Source organism: Spinacia oleracea, chromosome 2 (genome assembly GCF_020520425.1).
Source record: "Spinacia oleracea cultivar Varoflay chromosome 2, BTI_SOV_V1, whole genome shotgun sequence".
In the NCBI taxonomy this organism is placed as follows: domain Eukaryota; kingdom Viridiplantae; phylum Streptophyta; class Magnoliopsida; order Caryophyllales; family Amaranthaceae; genus Spinacia; species Spinacia oleracea.
Genome location: NC_079488.1, coordinates 63296302 through 63306634, shown reverse-complemented (window position 1 = coordinate 63306634; position 10333 = coordinate 63296302). Strand labels below are relative to the sequence as shown.

The 10333-nt window shown below is 36.0% G+C and overlaps 1 protein-coding gene across 1 annotated transcript; it reads left to right on the top strand.

Annotated features, from left to right (window-relative positions):
* Positions 1-4930: 4930 nt before the first annotated feature.
* Positions 4931-6977, top strand: LOC110796615 (BAG family molecular chaperone regulator 8, chloroplastic). The gene is made up of 2 exons (XM_022001680.2): positions 4931-5598; positions 5984-6977. Exons 1-2 carry the CDS (start codon positions 5053-5055, stop codon positions 6737-6739), a joined length of 1302 nt encoding a protein of 433 aa, XP_021857372.1. The 5' UTR covers positions 4931-5052; the 3' UTR covers positions 6740-6977.
* The last annotated feature ends 3356 nt before the right edge of the window (positions 6978-10333 follow it).

Sequence of the window (10333 nt, the reverse complement as noted above, 5' to 3'; positions counted from 1 at the left end):
ACTACCGAGAGGAGTACTCGCTCTTCGATAACTCCAGAGGCAGGATATCCTTACTAGCTCAGCATAAATAATTGAAGGGACATGCGTAAACTATTAAACTAATCTGAGTTGATTTTAACAATATGCAACATATAATACTAGATCGATCGCGATTATCTGATTTAGATTGTTTTAAGGGACCTAGCATGATAATCCAATTTCCAAAAATATTATCTTTATTAGGCGTGATAGAACAATCAGATTTAATTAGTTTAACAGTTCATAAAAGGGGGAGGAAACCAATTAAATCATGCAAAGGGGCACATTACGACGCACCCTTGAGAGGTGCGTCACGGTTCTCAGAAAACTAACCACTTTGACTTTGCTATTTCTCCTTTTATTTAACGAATCTCAAGTTACGGGACAGGATACGTTCTGTTCGATTTTTGGATCGATTGCGACAGAACGCGTGATTAATTTCGCAGCGTGAGGCTTAGGCTTAGGGGTTGGAGTCAATACTCAGAATATGAATTGTGTGTTGTGTTCACGTCGAATTTGGGGCTGTATTTATAGGGAAGAGTTCGTGGAAAGATAGAATTGTAGAGCTCTAATCCACGAAGAATTAGGAAAGAACACGTCCCAGGTAATTTCAGCGCCCAGGGCTGGGCGCCGAAGATTTCGGCGCCCAGAGCCAGGCGTTGAAAATAGGGTCTGGGCTGTTTTCTTCGTCAGATTTGGACTCTTAGAATCCGGAGTGTTTGAGACTTATTCGAGTCTTTTAGTGCGTATTAACTTCATGACGGAATGCGTCTGGGCCCGTTACGAACTCTAGGCTCGTTAGGATTTTAATTAATACGTAACTCCTATTTTCGAATCATATTAGGAATAGGATTCCTCTTGTAATTTCTATCTCATTTAGGATTTATGTTGGAGTGCAACACCTAATTCTGACGGGTTTCTATCTTTTATGACTTGCCACTTTTGACAACTACCCATTACGGCAATTTACTATTTTTAGCAGGCTTCCATAAATAGCAGGTTTCTATAAATAGCAGGTTTCGGGTGAAATGAAAAGGGTGATCGAGATTCGTTATTTTATAGGAGATGCGTTTCCAAGTGGAGATTTATGTTCTCATCATCGAACCTTCCCTTTCGGGAATGGGGACAAAAGTAGGTGTCTACAAAATGATTAATAAAAAGCCTAAAAATATGGGGTATTACAGTTGGGCCTGGCCTTGCCTTGCGCTTGGCTGGGCCTGCCTTGGTTAGGCGGGGTTGCTGCGTTGTTGCTCGCTTTGCGCGGGCTTCGCAAGGCGCGGGTCTGGCTTCGTGCTGGGCCCTTGCGTCTAGCAAGCTCGTCCGATGTTTATTTCGTACGTCGCGCTTCCGATTCGTTTTCCGATTCCGGAATTCATTTCCGATTCGAACAATATTTAATATTTCCGATTCCGGATTTAATTTCCGTTTCGAACAAATATTTAATATTTCCGATTCCGGAATTTATTTCCGACTCCGATAATATTTCCGATTCCGACAATATTTCCGTTTCCGGCAATATTTCCGATTTCGACAATATTTCCATTTCCAATAATATTTTCTGATACGTATCATGTTTCCGTTTCCGGCAACATCTACGACTTGGATAATATTTATATTTCCGATACGATCCATATTTTCGTTTCCGGCAATATCATCGTTTCCGGAGTATTCATAGTTTCCCTTTTGACGATTTCAGCTCCCACTGGAACTGAGATACGTCGATTCCGAATATCCATAAATGGAGTATTTAATTCACTTAAATACTTGATCAGTTCACGTACTATTTGTGTGACCCTACGGGTTCAGTCAAGAGTAAGCTGTGGATTAATATTATTAATTCCACTTGAGCTGAAGCGGCCTCTAGCTAGGCATACAGTTCACTTGATCTCACTGAATTTTTAACTTGCATAATGAATTAATACTGAATCGCATTTATTAGACTTAGCATTTAATGCATACTTGGACCAACGACATTATTTCATTCAGCCGACACACAATATTTACCTTTAATATTTGAAATTTCATAGTAGTATAGTTAAATTTGGTTTACCATTTTATAAAAAGTGTAATAGTTTGATTGTGTTTTCTAAGGGTACGACTAAAAAAATGTTTAACATTAATAAATAAATCTTTAAAAAATTAATAAGTTACATAGTCTAATTAGACATATGGAGTACTTTGTAGGTGTCAGAGACTTGCAAAGACAAATAATGTAAATGAAGCGAGTGATTTTGATGTAATTATGTGCTATATAACTTTTCTAGGGGAATTAGACCTTTTTTTTTGTTAATAGCCTATTGGAACCTGCATTAGTAGGATTGCTCCCCCATAACCCCATCTCTCAATTCTTGGATCCACCACTAGATTGTAATATTGTGACAGAGTAGTCATTTTACATTTACTTTTCTCGAACCTTTACTTGAAAAAACTCATACATTGGAGTTGTTAGCTGATAGCTGGTTTGACTACCTATTAGCGGTTAGCTGTTTGTATTAGCTGAAAGGACTAGCTGGTTGCATTAGTTGTTTGTGTAAAAGTGTTTGGTAAATTAGCTGATGGTTGTTAGCTGTTTGATACGTAAAATGACCATTAAGGACATTGACATACTTTGTTTCTTATTAATATTAGACAAATATTTTATTGTGTTACTTTTTTTTCTCTATATTTTTCTAATAAACATTGACTAAATAAAATAAATTTATTTTTAAAAAAAAATTGTTCTTTTTTTTAATAATATATATTTTTCAAATAGAAAATATTACTAATGAAATTTTAAGCATGATTGCAATATAATTCAATTTCTTCAAAGTACTAATATAAAATTTATTACAACAAAAAGCGAATCTAGTAAATATGGTGAAATAAAAAAGAAAGTGCGAGTAATGTTTTTAGGAGAAAAATGTGAAGGGTATCAAGGTTGATAGTGGTTATAATAATAGGCAATAGTAGGACAACATAGGGGGTGTTTGGTTAGGAGAGGTTTGAGGGAAAAGGAGCTTTTTGGGGTGAATTAGAGGTTTGACTTTTAGAAAAAGTTAATTGGGAGTGTTTGGTTAGGAGAGGATTGGAAGAGAGTTTTGGGGTGAAAAAGCTAATTTTAAAAAAGCTCAATATAGGAGCTTTTTGCAATTAGAGGTTTGAGAAAGTGGATGAAAATGACTATTTTGTCCTACTATTGCCTATTATTACAACCACTATCAACCTTGGTACGTATTCACAAAATCTTATTTACAAGGGGTGTACAATAAATATTGTAGACCGGAATAAAAGTTAATTCAAAATGCTTAAAAGTTAAGCTTATATATGTAAAAGCTATTTAATTTTTAGTGATAAATTTTTTTATTTTAGTAAAACTTATTTCTTCAAAATCACTAATAATGTATAAAATTAATTATCTTACCCTTTAAAACGTTTATCTCTCAATTTTTTTTACTAATATAAAAGTTAATCAAAACTAGATTAAAGTTACAAAAAAATGGATAAAAGTTATCTTGGTGTACAATAAATTTATTGTACACCTTGTGCGTGCAAGACCTTTTGGTACATATTTTTCTCCTAAAAACATTACTCACACTTTCTTTTTCATTTCACCATACTTACTAGATTCGTTTTTTGTTGTAATAAATTTTATATACATACTTTGAAGCCATTGAAGTATATTGCAATCATGCTTAAAATTTCATTATTAATATTTATCTATTTGAAAAATATATATTATTAAAAAAAATTAATTAAAGAATAATTTTTTAAAAAAAAATAAATTTATTTTATTTAGTCAAAGTTTATTAGAAAAATATAGAGAGAAAAAATTAACCCAATAAAATATTTGTCTAATATTAATAAGAAATAAAGCATGTCAATGTCCTTAATGGTCATTTTACATATTAAACAGCTAACAGCTATCAGCTAATTTACCAACCACTTTTACACAAACAGCTAATGCAACCAGCTAGTCAAATCAGCTAATGCAAACAGCTAACTGCTAACAGCTAGTCAAACCAGCTATCAGCTAACAGCTAACAGCTCCTAACCAAACAGGGCCATAGTCATTTTCATCCACTTTCTCAAACCTCTAATTGCAAAAGGCTCTTATATTGAGTTTTTTCAAAATTAGCTTTTTCACCCCAAAACTCTCTTCCAATCCTCTCCTAACCAAACACTACCAATTAGCTTTTTCTAAAAGTGAAACCTCTAATTCACCCCAAAAAGCTCTTTTTCCCTCAAACCTCTCCTAACCAAACACCTCCATTAAGCTTTTAAGAATTAGCTTTTTCAACTCAAAACTCTCTTCCAAATCTCTTCTAACTAAACACTTCCAATTAACTTTTTTAAAAGGTCAAAAACCTCTAATTCATCTCAAAAAGCTACTCTAATGGTCAAACACCCCATAACTTCGTAGGAATGGTGTTACCATAATTTCTTATTTAATGCTGAAGCTCTGAAATTCATGCTGGAGCACCCACAAAGCTACAAAGATCATCAGCTATCATCGCTCATCACTGATATTACCTCACTGCTGCAGAGGAACTGGGTGGTTTCTATCTTCCATGTTAAGAGAGATGCGAATAAGATTGCTCATGGCCTTGCTGAGATTGGAAGGAAGATGAAATCTCTGAAGGTGTACCACTTCCAACCTCCCACAAATTTGGTGCATGACTATGAGATGGAGATGGTTCTTGATGATGAAGCGACTACTTAGCTTCTTGGTTTGGTCCAGGATGCAGTGTATAAAGAACAATCCAGTGGTTCTAACTTTCTTTAGTCTGCTTGTCTATATATTAACTTTTGCAAGCCTAGTCTTAATGATGTTTAATGGTTGTGCCAATATTGGTTTTTGGGATGGCACACCTCCTAATAAATATAGGCTCTTTTGTATGTTCCAAAACTATAAAGGTTTAATCCTCTCTTGGTAATATATTTCCTATTTCTGCATTAAAAAAAAAAAAATTCTTATTTAATGCGGTAAAAGAAAAAATGAACCCAACCAAACCAAAAATTATTCTCTTCCCCTGAAATCCATCTCAGATTCATCCAATGGCCTTCCATCACCCTCACCACCACCAGCAAAACCTCCACACCACCGCTGCTTCCTATTGCTGCTGCCAACTACCACCTCCACCCTCTTGCCACCATTTACCACCATTATCACCTCCAACCACCGATCCATTTCATGTCGCAGCCATTGTTTCTCAACTTCTCCAATCCCAAAACCACCAAAATCTCCAATCCCAAAACCACCAAAATCTCCACCCCAAAAACCACCAAAATCAAAGACCCGCGCATCAAGAGAATCCGTTTATTTTCTCTCTCCTCCAAAGAATCGATGCCCTTGAATCCTCCCTTCAGAAATACTCAACTTCTGGTTTTTCCTTGAGAGATGCTGCTGCTCGAATAATTCAAGCCCATTTTAGGGCTTATCTTGTTCATAGATCAAGGACTCTTCGTCAGCTCAAAGACCTAGCTTCCATTAAATCCGCTCTTGCTACTTTTAAGTCTTCAATTTCTCGTCAAGCTTTTGTTGATTTTGATTCTCTCTCTCATAATGCTATGGATTTGCTCCATAAACTTGAGTCTATTCAGGTAATTTTCTGCTTTGCCTGCAATTCTGTTTATCAATTTTTATGTTCTTAAATTAAGTTTGGTTATCTGCGTTTTTGAAATTTGTATTTTTGAATTCTGGGTCTGTGAGATTTTGCGTTTTTACTGATAGGTTTTTTAAAATTTTGAATTCTGGTTTTTTTTTTTATATATTTGAATCCAGGTTTTTTGATATTTTGCATTTTGACTTCTGGGTTTTTGATAGTATTTTGCAATTTGAATTATGGGTTTTTGATAGTTTGCATTTTTTTAATTTGTGATTTGTGATATGTTGCATTTTTTAATTCTGAGTATTTGATGTTTTGCATTTTTGATTTCTGGGTATTTGATGTTTTGCAATTTTGAATTCTGGGTTTTGTGTGTGTAGAGTGGTGATAAGATGATTAGAGACAGTAAGAGGACAGTTACTAGAGAGATTGTTGAATTTTTAGAATTAGTTGATGGGTTTTGTGCGAAGAGGCGTCAAGTTCTAACCATGAAGATCAAGAGCATGAGGTTGGCGAGGAATGATAATATAGCTGCTCGTGATACTAAGGAGTTTTCAGGGCATAATGTGGGTTCGAAAACTCGAACTGTAGACAATAAAGAGAAGAAATTAATGGCAAATTTGAGGGAAAGAGTTGAAAATATTGGTAGGATGGCGAAAGCGCTTGAGGAGCAGGAGCAGGAAGCATTTGGAGATGCTGATATCGACGAATTTAAGCATGTTGATGATGAGGATGATGATCTACTTGGTCAAATAGCTAGCAATTATAGATTGAAAAATGGATTAAATGTAAAGCAACATGCTCAGAGCTCGAATGCCAGAAAACGTGTTTGTTTTGTAGAGGATGGAAACTTGATTAGGTTATATGATACTGATGGGGACTCCTCCAGAAGTACTTCTCGGCTGGTTGATGTGATTGAAGATTCTACTAAAGGAACACACGACGAAGAAGAAGCACAAAGCGATGTCGAAGGGTCCTCACAAAGCAGTGAAGAGTTGAGGAAATTTAGAAGTGATGAAGTCAGTGAAGAGTGTGAGAACCAAGATGAGTTCACATTTTCCACTACTCCAGAACCTGCAAAGATGGAACCCAGAGTGGATTTCATGTCAAGGAAACCTGGTGTAAAAATAGTTTGATAAAGAAATGAGTTTGGCATTCTCCTTCAGATTGTTTGCAACTTTGCAATAGACATTCTTTTTTCCGGATTTGGAATTCTTATGTATTTTAGCTTGTAGGTGGAATTGACTTGTCGTGAATTAGAATGTGTTTTTTTTGTTGCTATTATGATGTAGTATCATTTAGCTTTCCTGTATTGAAAGATTGTAATGTGTGCGTAGATTTCTAATCTAATTCTTAAAGACTTCTTCATGTCCATTAGTTATTCTTTTCTCATTGATGATGATCCCAGAATGGTTGAATTCTGGTGAAATTTCTTGTACTTGTCAACTTGTGTAAGCTGGGCTGAGAATCAGTTCATTACATTGCTCAGTAAATTGAAGATGTGTTAAGATGCTTGGGTTTTGCTTTGAAGAGACCCCAGATCGACGACCATTCATACTGATAACAAAGAAATTTAGCTGCACTTGAACAAATGATAAGTGTAACTTGAAATTGCTTATCAGGTTAGGTTAGGAGACCCGTCGGAAGGCGGGGGAGAGTGGGAGGAAGTAAGGAACAAAAGGGATTTCATGGTTGTGCAATGCACCTTAATGCCTTATGCAAGTTGTCTTTATGCTGTGTAAGAAAATTAAGATTTAACTTCTGTATGAGCATCCAGGCCACAATCTAAAGTCCTTTAGGAATTAGGAGACTCAGCAACAAGGATCTTATTGTTGCAATTTTGAAGGATGATATTTCCTGTAGGACACTAAATGTCTACATGATCAACAATTGTGTATTTGACCTGAAAGTTTAACTAATAAGAGCCTTAACTAGCATGGTAAGTTGACTAATTTATTTTTTATCATTTGGTAGAAAACAATGGTCACTCATTACAAATCCTAATATAAATGTGTTAAAAGTTCTAAGGAGCATCAAATAGTGAAATGCATATCAATCAAATGACCAATCAACAACCAACAGCATAGATCATCTAGTTTTCACCACTAGAGTACAGGAAAACTTCTGCTTCAACACTCTTCAGACAGCACACATCCCCGGAGTACATGATAAGCTCATAAAATCCCAAATCTTAATTAGAAAGCCGCAAAAGCCTCAGCAGGATCTGCAGTGCAGGGGGAGCAAAACAATGAGAAATTGGAAGCTCATACCATCCAAGCTATGAAAGGGAAACATAAGCAAATAACTAAAAACAAACATATTAATAGTCACCCCAGTCAATATTTCATCATATAGTATAAAGGACCTAATACCTCACATTTCAACGTATCGCAGAAAACACTAAAGATTTTCATGAAATAGACAAATGTAACTCTATAAGGCTATCGACGACACACACTGTTAGTTTAAGTGATTTACTGATGAGGTGTCACTTGATAAAAACACTTATTCTGTTCTATACTTCCACACGGCCTAGACACTAGCAGACCCACCCACAGTCCCTAAGCAAAGGAGCAACCATATGGTATCCGTACTCCTCACCTCAAATTACACACGTTCGTAATATGTGCATTCATAATTCCCTCCCACTCCCTCTTTGTGAAGCTGCCAGCAAAGACTATAAATCTTCAACTGAAAACATGATGACTAAGGGTGACAACTGGTCCATGGACATGTCACATGGGGGATATCCACACGAGCCTTGTAGGAGAAATCCTTCATGTTTTTACCTTCTATTTGCCAATTTTTCCTCTCCTGAAAACTACTACTGTTTCCGTAATTATATAGAACCATTTGCAAAAAAGTTCTATAATCAGGGATAGTATTCCATATTTTTCCCTCTCCACATCACCCAAGTACGTATCCAAAAGAATTTAGCTTGATTTATGATAATCAATAAACAGAGAATAGCATCTACGAATAGGCAAAACCTGAACCTAACACAATAGTATTAAGGTTCATATCAACTTGGTAGCTTCAGCCAGTTTAAAAATGGTTTTTTATTGGATGAAAGCAGGGTTCATATATGAAATTAAAAACAAAAGAAAAGGTACAAGGTTCAAGGAGGTTTATCCTCCAAAACTACATCTGACACAAATTCAGGTTATTACTTGCTACTTTGTTAGTCCAACAAAATTACCTTAAAAGTTAAATGAAACATTTGTTCTACAACTCTGAGCTAGCAAATCAGCGACTTTGTTTGTCATTCTCCTTTCATGCTCAAGATTTTTTCCCTAAATCCTCGCCAGAAGATCCCAATTAAAGGCAGACACAAAAGATGGTTTTGATACAGTGGTTTGGACATATATCAACTTTGTCAAAGCTGGCCAAGGCTAAAGGTTTTGCAAATCTTGACCACCCAAATATCCACGACAGCAGGTGCTTAGCTGTATATTTTATATTCAACAACTCTAAGGTTTGCAGATTTTATGGAGATAAACTTCCTTATTTTCTATTCCCAATTTCCATTAAGGTAAAAGAACGATGATGGAAAGGGCTCAGGTTACAGCTTGGCCCCATCAAAGCGCACCAAAGAAGAAACATTAGAAGGATAGAACATAGCAGCATATAAAGACCGACTCTTATATGGCATTCTCACTTGCTCATCAGAGTCATCACGCTCATTTATCTTTACTAAACAATTTTTCCCAGGAGATATCCTTACTAAACATATTTAGAACCTTGGGGTTTACTCCCTCCGTCCCTTGTACCATTGATTTTTTTCAATCATTTTAGTCCAGGCAAGGGACCGAATTTTTCATACTCGTATTCTTGTTCCCTTTTTTTCGTGCCTCAGTCCCTCACCTTCACTTTCTGAATTTTGTGTGTTTACTCTCTCTTTATTCTTTAACATAACCGTTTACTCTTATTGCTTCACTTTCGCTGACGGTATTATGACGGTTCATGTTAGACGACCTCAAATAGGGACTAAGGCTTAGTTGTTGCTGCTGCTTAGTTCAGGCAAGAAATTCACAATAACTATGGCATTACGACAGTTAAAGGCTGCTGAATAAGCTCAAGAACTCCGTTACATACAAGGGTAAAAGATACTTCCTCCATTTTTTAATAAGCGCAGCGTTGGGACTTTTTATACTATTCACATATTCTACTTTGACTATTGTTGGTGAATTTTATGTAAATAAAACAGTCATGTGGTATGACACATCTTTATGCAATAAAACATAGCAAGTCTAGTGGCGAAAGAGGTCCTAGGGGAATCTAAAGGAATCATGCTACCAAGTAAGGACACATCTTGGTGGAACGAAGTTGTGCAACAAGCTATAAAGAGCAAACGAGAATGCTATAAAGAGTTGGGAAAATGTAGAAGTGATGAGAACTACGAGAAGTACAAGGAGGCTAAAAGGGAAGCAAAGAATGCCGTAAGAGAGGCTAGAGCAAAGGTGAATCATGATCTTTACGCAAGATTGGATACAAAAGAAGGGGAAAAAGACATCTATAGACTTGCTCGAATGAGAGATAGAAAGACGCGAGACATCGGGAGGATTAAATGTGTGAAAAATGTTGATCAAAAAGTTTAGGTGGGAGATAAGGAAATCAAGGATAGATGAAGGTTCTACTTTGATAACTTGTTCAACGGGATCAAGGGTTGGGGATATAAATATCCATCGGGATATGGTTAACCTAGACTTTATGCGAAGAATTCAAAAGAG

Coding starts and splice junctions, on each gene's coding strand:
- LOC110796615 (XM_022001680.2), top strand. CDS start 5,053: ATGGCCTTCCATCACCCTCACCACCACCAGCAAAACCTCCACACCACC. Junction 5,599..5,983: donor ATAAACTTGAGTCTATTCAG/GTAATTTTCTGC, acceptor TTGTGTGTGTAG/AGTGGTGATAAGATGATTAG.